This window comes from Panicum virgatum, chromosome 9N (genome assembly GCF_016808335.1).
Source record: "Panicum virgatum strain AP13 chromosome 9N, P.virgatum_v5, whole genome shotgun sequence".
NCBI lineage: Eukaryota > Viridiplantae > Streptophyta > Magnoliopsida > Poales > Poaceae > Panicum > Panicum virgatum.
In genome coordinates this window covers 69917400-69930147 of record NC_053153.1, presented here as the reverse complement: position 1 = coordinate 69930147, position 12748 = coordinate 69917400, and the positions used below count along the sequence as shown (strand labels likewise).

General features: G+C 46.4%; 1 protein-coding gene across 6 annotated transcripts; it reads right to left on the bottom strand.

Annotated features, from left to right (window-relative positions):
* Positions 1–1817: 1817 nt before the first annotated feature.
* LOC120691662 (serine/arginine repetitive matrix protein 1-like) lies at positions 1818–12158 on the bottom strand. 6 transcript variants are annotated; one of them, XR_005682346.1, is made up of 14 exons: positions 11932–12158; positions 11733–11822; positions 11484–11606; positions 10716–10883; positions 7109–7195; positions 6852–6976; positions 5637–6359; positions 5443–5559; positions 5192–5329; positions 5003–5077; positions 4790–4912; positions 3431–4347; positions 3016–3083; positions 1818–2017 (listed from the first exon to the last, which is right to left on the bottom strand). XR_005682346.1 is itself a non-coding variant. In XM_039974803.1 (12 exons), the coding sequence occupies exons 1-12, from the start codon at positions 11950–11952 to the stop codon at positions 3606–3608; spliced, it is 2532 nt and encodes an 843-aa protein (XP_039830737.1). In that variant the 5' UTR covers positions 11953–12158; the 3' UTR covers positions 3255–3605. The 6 variants fall into 6 exon arrangements, 2 of the variants coding, with proteins under 2 accessions (XP_039830737.1, XP_039830738.1); XR_005682345.1 differs by lacking the exon at positions 1818–2017 and adding an exon at positions 2379–2897; XR_005682344.1 differs by lacking the exon at positions 1818–2017 and having other exon boundaries at positions 2486–3083.
* Between the last annotated feature and the right edge of the window lie 590 nt (positions 12159–12748).

The following is a 12748-nucleotide window of genomic DNA, read 5'->3' as shown; positions in this document are numbered from 1 at the left end:
GCTGTGCGCGCGTCCCGCTCTGCCTAGCCCGTTCAGGAAGTTAAGCGTAAGCCCCACGCCCCGCGCGCCTCGCTCCCGGATCAGGTTTGACTCTTCGACGGGGTTTTGACCTCACCAACTCCGCCGCTGGACGCGGCGGCGCACGACCTGCAAGTTCGGCACCCACGGGGCGGCGTGCGCTGCTGCGACTCGCGGAGACACCACGGGCACGGGCAAGGCAGGCGCGCGGCGGTGAGCATGCTATGCCCGCGAGTCACCGAGGCGCGCCGGGAGTTTTCCCCCATCCCGACCGTCAGCTAGCGTGGCGGGGCAGCCGGTGTACGCGCGCGAGGCACGGCACGGGACGGGACGGGCGCGGGGCCGGCAGTGCACGCGCGCAGCCCAACCTGCCCACGTGGGAGCAGTCGCGCCATTGAAGCCGGGGCACTGTTCGCCATCGGCAGGGGACCATCTGCGACGCCGATCGACTACCGTGTCAGAGAGGATAGGGGCCAATGCAGGCGGGGATCGAGCCTAGCTGGCGTCTGGCCTGCGGGGGCAAGTCGCGCTCGCGGCGTTCGATTTTGGAACAGCAGCTACGGTGGGCGCGGACGGTGATGGGTCAGCGTCGCAGGCGCTGTGAGAACGAGAAGCCCGGTTCCATCCATCCCTACTGGGCACAACGTGTCCCGGTGCAACGCATTCGCGCCACGCCACGGCTCCGGGTCCAACCGGCTCTCGCTTCCGAAACTAGCATGGCACGATCCGAAATACGGTAGTCCAACCCAACTTGCCATGCTGCTGCAAGCGAACGTTACCCGGGCACGTACAGCTCGGACGCCGCCGAACGGAGGGGAGGGGAGGGGAGGGGAGCGGGCGGCAGGGCAGGTTGGGCAACTTGCAGGGCGCGCGACAGGAGCCGGGATCGTGACCGAGCCCGCGGCCTGGGAATAGCTGGCGGAGCGGGGACTCTGGCTGGCAGGGCGAGGGCGACAAGGCCCCAGCATAGCTGGGACAAAGCGGCCGCTGAGCACAGCGCCGAGCGTCTGCGGCTCTGCGGGAGACGATGGGGGCAATCATACCATATACCACCGAATGCCACCAGATATGCCTCGGCATGCGCTGACGCCAGGCGGCGGAGCAAGCGTCAAGCGTGGCTGCTGAACGCAGCCACAGGTGTGCAGTGCAAGCGCTACGCAAAAATGGCAACGGCGAATTTGCACTGACGGGGAGCGGTTTTCCTGATGGAAAGGGACACCAATGATGGCATGGCTATCACACTGGTTTTGAGTAAAGGTCACTAACAGTCGTTTGGCCTGACAGGAACCATGTCTAGCAGCCTCAAAAGAACAGGGCACCAACACGCCCCAGCCCGGATATCAAAAACGCATTTTTGATAGACAAAAAATACGTATGTGTTTTACCGTTCATATACACGAACCTGGTCTAATATTTTTTTATGGTAAAACCTGGTCAAATCCAGCATGCCAGCAAACAATTGGGCGAACTAAGAGTCCCACCCTGTCCGTTACCCCACACAGGCGAAATAGAAGTGTCACGTTGTGATCACAAGAACATTGATACGATTAGTGGCTGGGCCAAATAAGAGGGTGCCATTGCGAACTGGCTCACAAAAGAGGCAAAAATAAGTGTCCGAAATGCAAACACACAGATCTGTTCGACTGTGTGGGGTATTAATATTGGATTTTGAATATTGGGGTAAGCATGTTGAGAGTAAATAATTTGGCATCCAAAGAATAGGACGGGTTAAGTATATCACACTGTAACGAGCTTTAAAAAAGAGAAGGATTCCGCATTAGATTGCATTGCTAATTAAATTAAATGTAACGATAAAATTGCATTCTCTTATGACGCCATGTAGCCGTTTTCATTAGGGATATACAATTTTGTCAAGAACTCAGATTCCACTGGTCGCTACTGTTGGCAACTACCCAGTAGCCGTGAATTTAGTACTCACTAGTCACTACCCACTGGCGACTGGCACTAAGCTGGAACTGAGTCCCACGCGCGCTCTTTCCTGGGAGTAAACATGACAGCACACCAGAATTTAACAAATGTGCTTGCTACCCAACAAATGGTGAAAAGGGTAATCTTAGCATCAGTGACCCACAAACCAATAGTGAGCAGATGAGATCATGATTTGGTTACACATTGTTTGTCAAATGCATGAAAGGATCATATATACAGCTAGTATTGAATTGGGCACTCTGAAGCTCTACCACTTCAAAGAGAAACAGCATTACCACTCTATACATCGCTCTACCACTTCAAAGAGAAACAACATTACCACCCTATACATGTTGTCAGTTAACAATACTTACTCCCCCTCAGTTTTGCTTTACCGGGCACTTTAGAGATGGGCAGACTGGCATTTCAAATTCAGAAAACCAATATCTCAAATTCTCTTAACTGGGTATACAAAAACTTTGCTAGATCCATCATGACGATGAATATATGGGAAAGTACTAAGAAAACACAAAGCAAAAGGAAAAGGGGAAAGAAACCATAGTATGACCAGTCAATAAAGATTCTACAAACTCAGGGCACTATTCAACACAAGGAGAAACAGGAAATTCCATCTGTTTTTTTCCTTTTCAATAGACAATAGAGCACCCATGGTCATGCATCATCAGACAGCAAGTAATAGCCTAAGTTAGTGAACTAAACATGTAGGCCATTAAATTCCTCTGATGCTATGGACTATTCCACTTCATCCTATGTGGAACATGGTTTCTGCAGATACTGTTTGTAACTTAAATCATCAGCTGGTTTGGTGGTTTCATATTCCAAGCATAAAAAAATTTGTTATGGTACTTTCATTTTTTCACTTTCCCTTCAGCTAAGGATAAAAGTTAGTTCCGGAAAAGCGGCGGCTATGGCATCCAATATTTACTTGCCTGAGCACAACATAGCAATATATTGGCTACTGCACAAACCTGAAACTAAGCAGCACTGACCAAACAACTGGAAAGAAGGAATGCTTTAGCAGACTTTCCAATCAATAATGTTACCAACTTGTTTTTGTTGAGGCGCAGGTCATATCATCCTGAGGAACATAAAAAGCCTGTGCACATGGTGCTAATCTGCCAATAATCCAAATTCGAATCAACAAAGTGGCAAGTAGCAGGAAAGTGTCCACAAAAGTGGAAAAAATAATAAGCAGTATCATTACACAACAAGCCCATGGCAATTCTGCCGTATCCAAAACCAATCTTATTACTTCCCAGTAAATGAATAATGTAAGAGAGCTGTGCTAGGTTTCAATAATATATATTTTTTAACAAATTACACGAGGTAAGCTAGTAAAGAACTTATCAGAATATCGATTCCCAGTTAAGGAAAGGAAACAAAGGCAAGCAAATGTTCACAAAACATAAATATCTCCATTTCAGTGTTACGGTTCATACAAATCTGTAGAAGCAAACATTACCAGATAACTGGCAGCTAAAAGCCTGAACGCAGCTGCATCAAGGAAACAGATCAGGAATCCTCAGATCAACTGCCACATAAACATACAGAACATTAAATAGGCATCATATAAGCACACTTCCATAGATAAGCACTTGAAAATAGAAACTCAAATGTGTCGAAAGAAATTTCTCAGGCTAGTTGTTGATGGCTTTCTTTGCTCTAAGAGACTCAAGGGCCTTCTCACGAAGCTCAATTTCAAGTTTCTTCTGATCAGACTCTTCTCTGCCAGCAGGTGAACCTCTTTTCCTAACATCAACATCTGAACCAGAATCCCGATCCTTGTCAGAATCTGAAGGCAGTGCAACAGTATCAGTCTGCTTCATTTTTTGTTTGCTGGCATGGCGTTCTGCCCTTCTGCGATGCCGCTCTTCACGTCTTCGACGTCTTTCTTCTTTTCTCAGTCTCTTTTCTTCCTTCCTCCTCCTCTTTGCCTCTTTGCCATCTGGCTCGGTATCAGACTCAGAACTATCGTCATATTGCCTCTTATGCCTGTTGGCCTTCTTGTGCCTTCGCTTCTCAGAATGGGATCTATGTTTGTCAGGTTCTTCAGACCCTGAACTACCAGAATCAATGTGGCTTTTAGTATCTGTTCTTTTCTTGGGCTTTTTGACAGGACTTCCATCTTCTGATTGGGAGTTCCCATTGATTTCAGAAATAAATTTCTTTGCCTCGATAGCATCATCAGATTCATCACGTGAACCCATCATGGCACGCTCACTTTTCCTCCCGTCCTTTGAGTGCAAGTCATCCTTTTCAATTCTAGGCGGGGAACGCTCATCAGGAGGATCAGTTCTGTGCTTCATTCTTCTACCAACAAGCTCATCTTCTGATGATTCTGACAGTTGATCAAGGTGTTTCTTCTGGACACCCTTGCCACTGGATAACAGAAAACAATATCATACAATTGCTGAGAAGATGCACATTGTGCTACAGTGAGAAGGTACACTCTGATAGATAGCTACAAAAACGCACATGTATACAACTAGATCAAACTTATTTTACGATACATCACCATGGTTATTAAGTGAATTATATAACGATAACAAATGACACATCCATCAAAACTTGTATAAAATTGTCAACCACATGACTTGTACTCAAAAAGGTTAAAGAAGACACAATCAGGGAGTAAATTTTCATCTGAAATTTATCTACTAGTATTCAGTTTTCAATAAGGAATTAAATTAAAACATTTTAAGAAGCTGTATGTTAGGGGAAAGGCAGTGTTGCAAAGTGGTGAATACTAAGGAGCAGACAGAAGTCTAGTGACCATTCAATAGTCTCAAGAATTAAAAGCAGTTTCAGAAGGGAATCCAACCTCTGTAACATGAATGGTGATTTTTCCCCAGGGCTAGAGGCACCAGCTCCAACTTTGCTCAGTTGCCGATCTGCTGAATCCTTTGTTTTCCTACGCGCTGAATTTGCTTTCCGTGCATTCTCTCTGAAACATGAAAAGAGAAACACCATTAAATATGAGAAAAGACAAGGAAAACAATTTTGCAAGCGCAATAGAGGAAACTAGGGCACCTACCTAGCACGACTGCCTTCCTCCTCATCTCCACTTGTATCTGTGCTGTCCTGACTAGGTAATTGTTTCCCTGAGCTCCTGAAAGAGATGCATAAAAGATTATGAGACTTTCCAACATTCAAATATGTTGAATGATGTGCGGGACAGAATATGGAAGAAAGCATATACAACACAATGCGGAAGAATACACACCTATCACGTGTGGAGTTTCTTTCTTCATTGTTGGGCGACCTCAATGATTTTAACAACCTATGTTCAGAATCTGGGGAATGATCATCGCCAATCCTTGCACCATCCCTGTCATTATCATCTGATCTTCGTTCTTGGTCCCTAAGACAATATTGGTTGTAAGGTAATTGTTTCTGAATACATCAAAAGAACATATCTAGAAATAATCTTTCAGTTCATGATAACATGTCTCTGAATAAAACAACGCATATTACCTTTCAGGCAAAACTGTGTCCTTAATGGAGGGGGTGCCATTTGTTCCTTTATCAGCCTCTATACTCAAACTCCGGCGAGAACGATTAGGACTTTTGCTACTGTACGGACTGATACTCCTGATAGTATTGGTGTCAGAATTGGTGGCTGATTCCACGCAGATAGAGGTGGAAAGGAAGTAGCGCTGCAGCTTTACCTTCTCCGCTGTGGAGATGGACGCCGATTTGCACAACGAGTTCTTGGTGATGGGGATCTCCTCCGACGTTTTGGAGATGGGGACCGACGTTTTACTGGAGATTGAGACCATGGCCTACGTCTTCCAGGAGATGGGGAGCGTAGCCTGTGGCTTCCAGGAGATGGGGACCGTGGCCTGCGCCTTCCTGGAGAAGGCGACCGTGGTCTGCGCCTTCCTGGAGACGGCGACCGTGGCCTGCGCCTTCCTGGAGATGGGGAACGTGGCCTGCGCCTTCCCGGAGATGGGGATCTTGGCCTACGCCTTGCTGGAGATGGAGATCGATGTCTACCTGGTGAAAACCTGCGTCGGATAGGAGACCTTCGATGTGCAGGAGATGGTGACCTCCTTGGAGCACGAGCTGGCGAACGACGATGGCGAGGAGAAGGTGACCTTCGTGACCCAGACGATGGTGATTTTCTGCGAAGAGGAGATCTCCGGCGTGAAGATGGGGATGGATACCTTGGCAATGAAGGTGAACCTCTCCTTGAATAAGGTGATCTCCTTCTTGGAGAATGCCTTCGGGGAGAAGCAGAGCGTCTAGGTGAAATCGAACGCCGTGATGACGCACGCTGTCTATCAATTGAGCGGGAACGCCTGGAAGGAGATCGAGAATGCTTTCTGGGAGAAATAGATCTTCGCCTACCACGAGGCGACAAAGATATGCTCCTGGATCTGCGACTTGCCCTGGAAGAAAAAAAATCAATAAGCTTATAGTTCAGGGTTATTCCACCTAGAAACAACCCTATAACATAATCAGGCTATTTGAGAATATACATCAATGCTAGAGATAAGAAAGGCTACAGTAGAATGATGGTTCACATACTTACAATGTTTTTATCTTAAATATCATGGAAGTTTAGGGCAATTTCAGACCCAGATCCAGACACCCTTATTGAACATATTTATTTAAATACAATTAACTATTTTACTGTTCTCGGAATTTATACCGAACATTCAAGAAAAAGCTGTACTTAGAGAGTGGCTGAAACTTTGATTGGTAATGACAGCTTCTTACATAAATATGTTACTAAGGGTGGCAACCAACAAGCTGTCACAACAGGCAAAACACTAAAATTGGAAGGATCTAATATAGGCACACAGTGATAGCATAGTGTGAAGCATGCATTTAAGACTTAGTTAAAGCCATTCAAATTATCTGAGAAATTAACAACTGACCGGTTCTTTGTTCTTGAGCTGCGCTTGAAGTCCAATTCCATGTCTTCCTCAACATTGACAGTTGTATTATTTATAGCAGAGCCAGTTAGATCACCAGAGGATCTTGAGTTGCCAGCATCCCCATCCTACAGTAGTTGAGGTAAAGAATGATATGAACCCAAATAATCGGAGAAGCTATCTGAATACCATCAGAAACACAGAATGTCACAATATAACCGTAAAATCAATGATACAAGAAAAATGGTTGAAAACCTCACCATCCTTTTCTGCTTCTCCAGTTCTAAGTCTCTTCCCTCTTTCTCCCGCTTTTTTTGGATCTCCTGTGCAATTCTATCATCCTCTGCCTGTGTTGAATAGAAGACTTTCAAATTTCTCAAAACTGAAATATGACCAACATTTTGAATGATGTCTGAAAAATATTCTGGTACCATGGTACGAAAGATAATACAAAAGACCCTGCTAAACCCAAGCTATTCAATAGTCTTAGAAATCGCATACAAAAAATTGAGAAAAAGAATGTCCTAATAGCCTTCCACAGTATTCACTAAAAATAGCCCATAAAAATATGCATCCTGCCATATGAATTAACTATCACTCTTGCACACACAAACAGTTCTCAAGGACCCAAAACGGCCGTGAACTACAATATCAATGGTCTGATTTAATTGAAAGGTAAATTGCATATTTGCCACTACTTTGATCCTCTAACTTGAATTAGTTAACAACAACAACATAGCCTTTTTTCCCAAGCAAGTTGGGGTAGGCTAGAGATGAAACCCGAAAGAAATAAGTTCAAGGTTCAGGCACATTGATAGCTAGTCTCCAAGCGCTCATATCCAAAGCTATCTCTTTAGAGATATTCCAATCCTTAAGGTCTCTCTTAACCGACTCATCTCACGTCAGTTTAGGTCTACATCTACCCCTCTTTACATTATCGACCCGCTCAAGAACCCCATTACGCACCGGCGCCTCAGGAGGCCTTCGTTGGACATGTCCAAACCATCTCAGCCGATGCTGGGTAAGTTTCTCCTCAATTGGTGCCACCCCGACCCTATCCCGAATAACTTCGGTCCGGACTCTATCCCTCCTTGTGTGCTCGCAAAACCACCACAACATCCGCATCTCTGCTACACTCAGTTGCTGGACATGTCGCCTTTTTGTAGGCCAACATTCAGCACCGCATAACATCGCCGGACGAATTGTTGTCCTATAGAATTTGCCTTTTAGCTTTTGTGGCACCCTCTTGTCACAAAGGATGCTAGAAGCTTGCCGCCATTTCAACTAGCCAGCTGAAATTCTATGCCTAACATCTTCATCAATGTCGCCATTCTTTTGTAGCACCGATCCTAAATACCGAAAAATATCCTTCTGGACCACCACTTGCCCATCTAGACTAACGTCTCCCCCCTCATGCCTAGTCGCGCTGAAATCGCACATCATGTACTCGGTCTTGGTCCTACTAAGTCTGAACCCTTTCGACTCTAACGTGCGTCTCCACAGCTCTAACTTCCTATTAACCCCTGCCCTACTCTTGTCAACTAGCACCACATCATCAGCAAAGAGCATACACCAAGGGATCTCACCTTGTATATCCCTTGTGACCTCATCCATCACTAAAGCAAATAAATAAGGGCTCAATGCTGACCCCTGGTGTAGACCTATGTTAATAGGAAAGTCAGTGGTGTTGCCATCACATGTCCGAACAAACGTCGTCGCATCCTTGTACATATCCTTAATGAGGGTAATGTACTTAGTTGGGACTTTGTGCTTCTCCAAGACCCACCACATGACATTTCTCGGTACTTTGTCATATGCCTTCTTAAGGTCAATGAAGACCATGTGCAAGTCCTTCTTCTGCTCCCTATATCTCTCCATCAATTGTCGTATTAAGAAAATCGCCTCCATGGTTGACCTTCCAGGCATGAACCCAAATTGGTTTTGGGTCACACTTGTCACTCTTCTTAGGCGATGCTCGAGAACCCTCTCCCAAAGCTTCATCGTATGGCTCATCAGCTTAATCCCACGGTAGTTAGTACAATTTTGAACATCGCCCTTGTTTTTGAAGATAGGTACTAATATACTTCTCCTCCATTCTTCCGGCATCTTGTTTGACCGAAAAATGAGATTAAAAAGCTTAGTTAAACATACTATTGCTCTATCTCCTAGGCATCTCCACACCTCAATGGGGATACCATCAGGGCCCATCGCTTTACCTCCCTTCATCCTCTTCAAAGCCTCTCCGATCTCTACCTCCTGAATTCTCCTCACAAAACGTCTGTTGGTATCGTCAAAAGAGTCATCTAACTCAAGGGTAGGGCCCTCACTCTCCCCATTAAACAACTTATCGAAATACTCTCTCCATCTATCCATGATCTCCTCATCCTTCACTAACAGTCGATCTGTCCCATCCTTAATGCATTTGATTTGGTTGATGTCCCTTGTCTTCCGCTCGCGGATCCTAGCCATCCTATAAATGTCCTTCTCCCCTTCTTTTGTGCCTAGCCGCTGATACAGGTCATCATACTCCTTACCCTTTGCTACACTCACAGCTCGCTTTGCAACCCTCTTCGCTAATTTATAGCCCTCGATGTTGGCTGCACTCTTGTCAAGGTGGAGGCGCTTGAAACACTCCTTCTTCTCCTTAATAGCCCTTTGCACCTCGTCGTTCCACCACCAGGTGTCTTTCCCCTCCTGTTTGCCTCCCTACTCACGCCAAACACCTCTGAGGCCACCTTCCGAACACATGTTGCCATCTTTAGCCACATGTCATCTGCGTCTTCTCCTTCTTCCCAAGGCCCCTCACCTAGCATCCTTTCCTTAAACGCTTGTGCCGCTTCCCCTCTAAGCTTCCACCACTTTGTTCTCGCAATCTTGGCACGTTTGTCCCGGTGGACACGTACCCGAAGACGAAAGTCCGCCACCACAAGCTTATGTTGAGGGACAACACACTCCCCAGGTATCACCTTACAATCTAAGCAATCACGCCAATCCTCCCTCCTAGCAAGGATAAAGTCGATCTGCCTCGAGTGTTGTCCACTACGAAACGTCACAAGATGGGATTCCCTCTTCTTAAACACGGTATTCGCTATCAACAAGTCGTAGGCTAATGCGAAGTTCAACACATCCTCCCCCTCTTGACTCCTGCTACCATACCCAAAACCCTCGTGCACTCGCTCGAACCCTACATTAGTCGCACTCACATGGCCGTTGAGATCTCCTCCTATGAAGAGTTTCTCGCTGGTAGGCACGGTACTAACCATGCTATCTAGATCTTTCCAGAACTGCATCTTGGTGCTCTCACTAAGGCATACCTGAGGGCATAGTCACAACTGATCAACATTCAAAACGCTGAATCTACAACTACCAACCGGATCTAGGATAATCCGGTCGCTTGCCTTCTAACATCTATACAGCTCCATCCTTAAGGCTCTATCAATCAAGATGCCTACATCATTCCTACTCTGGAGTTGCTCCTGTGTACCAAGCTTGAAGCCAGTATCCCAACCTCCTTCGCCTTCTGGCCCTTCCATTTAGTCTCCTGAACGCATAGAATATTTACACGCCTCCTAATTGGCTACATCAACTAGCTCTCGCAACTTACCCGTTAGGGACCATACGTTCCAGCTACCTATACGAATCCTGCCCTCTGTCGGCCATTACTCCATTGATCATGCATCCGCTTGTGAGGACAGCATGGTCGGACAGAGGGGGGCATTTGTGTCGGTCAACAGACTTCATGAGGTGCAGCCGTGCGGAGGTCCCATCCGATGACAGATATGTAATTGGCCTTAAGTGAAAATAGCATATCCAGCAAGTAACAGCCAAATTGGTGACAGCATAGTAGTATTTTTTAGTCAAACAAACCTTTCTCTGCTGTATTTCAGCCTCCTTTGCATCTAGAAACTGTTGAGGTACCCCACTGGCATTCTGTTGCGCACTTAGGAGGAGGCTCCAGAGCTCCTTCATGAACTTTACTGTGTTCTTCTCCATGAATCCTGTTAGCTGGATCTGAATCTTCTTCCCATCTGCCGCCTGCCATTGAAAAACACACCTCAGTGGCATACTGGCATCAGTTGTCATCTATGTTACAAGTGAAATATAATATTAAACATTACAAAAGAAAACAGTAAAGCTGTACTGTACTTGATTTTGGATAACATTAAGAAAATCAATTCTGTGAGCAACATTGGAGTACATAGCAGCCAGAAATAAAACTTCCCACAAGTAACTGTTACACTTGGTCACAAGGCATAACTGAATCCATTTGGAATTTTGTGAAATCGGAAATTGGACAGGATTATCTTCACATGATTGGTTGGGTTCCAAGTTACTCTACAAACAAGCCTGCCTGTGCTCTCAGGTTTGAGTTGACTCCTAAACCGCACCGTAACACCAAACAGTGTTTTAGTTTTAACTCCGGAGCTTAAGCTAGGTCACAAAATAGATGTTCTTTGTTTTCAGAGCTACATTACTCGAGCTGATGAGAATAAATCCACATATCCTAAAGGTACCTAGTAGGAGAGGCTGTTTTCAATGAAATTCAATCAAATTTGTTACACCATGCACACAATTTAGTAAGGACAGAATAAACAGGCGACATTGCTAGACATGAATAAACCGTGCGAACTTCACCTTCTCTTCGAGGAGGCCATAGATGAAGTTGATGAGCACTTCATCCTCGAACCCGAGGAGCTCAGTGACCCGCTTGGCGATCCAGGGCTTCATCACATCCATCTTGACCTTAGACATGTCCACCTATCACAAACCCCAAGCACAAAATGCCCGAATTAGAGCAAGCTTTTGTTGATAACAGCTACATCCCGAAAACATTACGCCAGCCCGATAGAGAAACGAAGAGGGTGAGTGGATGAACGAACTAACCAAGTGGTCAAGCTCAGGCGCGAACTTCTGTGTCTTGAGCAGCTTCGCCTGCTTGTTGGAGAAGCGCGTGTCCTGGTCAGCGGACGTCCCCTGCGCAAAAATCACGGGGAATCAGGGCGGCAGATCCGACGACCCCGAAAAACGACGACGAGACGAAGCGCGAGACAGATAGATCGAAGCAACGAGTTGCGCAGCTTACCCGGAAGAAGCCGCCCGACATCTTCGCTGACGCCGAGGCCGCAGCCGCCGCCGGGGGCAGGAGGCGGCCGGGGAGCGCAGGGGCGGCGCGGGTGACTAGGGTTCGAAGGCGTCTGCGTGTGACGCTTGGGTAGGGTAGGGTAGGCGACGAGAGCCCGAACCGACGGAGGTTACCTCGGGTGGCCGCGGAGCGGGGGCTGCACGTGAGATATAGCCCGATCCAGTTAATCCATCTACTATACTTACTACACGGGCCGCATTGTTGTGGGCCTTTATAGACCGAGTGAGCCTTTCTAGTTTGCGTCCCGTTATGTGATTCGTGTTGTAACAGTTTTTTTTCCGGAAAAGAGCTCTCTAATATTTTAAGAACGCAGCTATCGCTGGCCACCAAATCCTCGACTGAGTCAGTGTGCCCTTCCAACGGAGATGAGCACCCTGAGGATATTTACAACCAAGATCCGCTAGAGCATGAGCTACCTTGTTACAAGATCGTGGTACGTAGGAAATAGGAACTAAAGAAAAACTCGTTGATAACGAGGACGGAAGTTCATAGATTAGATCCCATGCCACCGCCAAACGATATGAGGAGTTCTCCAAGGCCTGCTTGTGCTTGAGTATCAGTGAATCAGTTTCAAGAATTATCCTGCCCACTCTAGTTGCCAAAGCTAGCTTTGCTCCCGTCAGACCTCCGATTGAAAAGCATCAAGAACATATGATAGCTTTCCAGCAGCAGCCTGCACAACATCCCCTTCATTACCCCTGATCGCCACACCCCATCCACCACCACCTAAGTCCATAGAGAAAGCACCATCTAAATT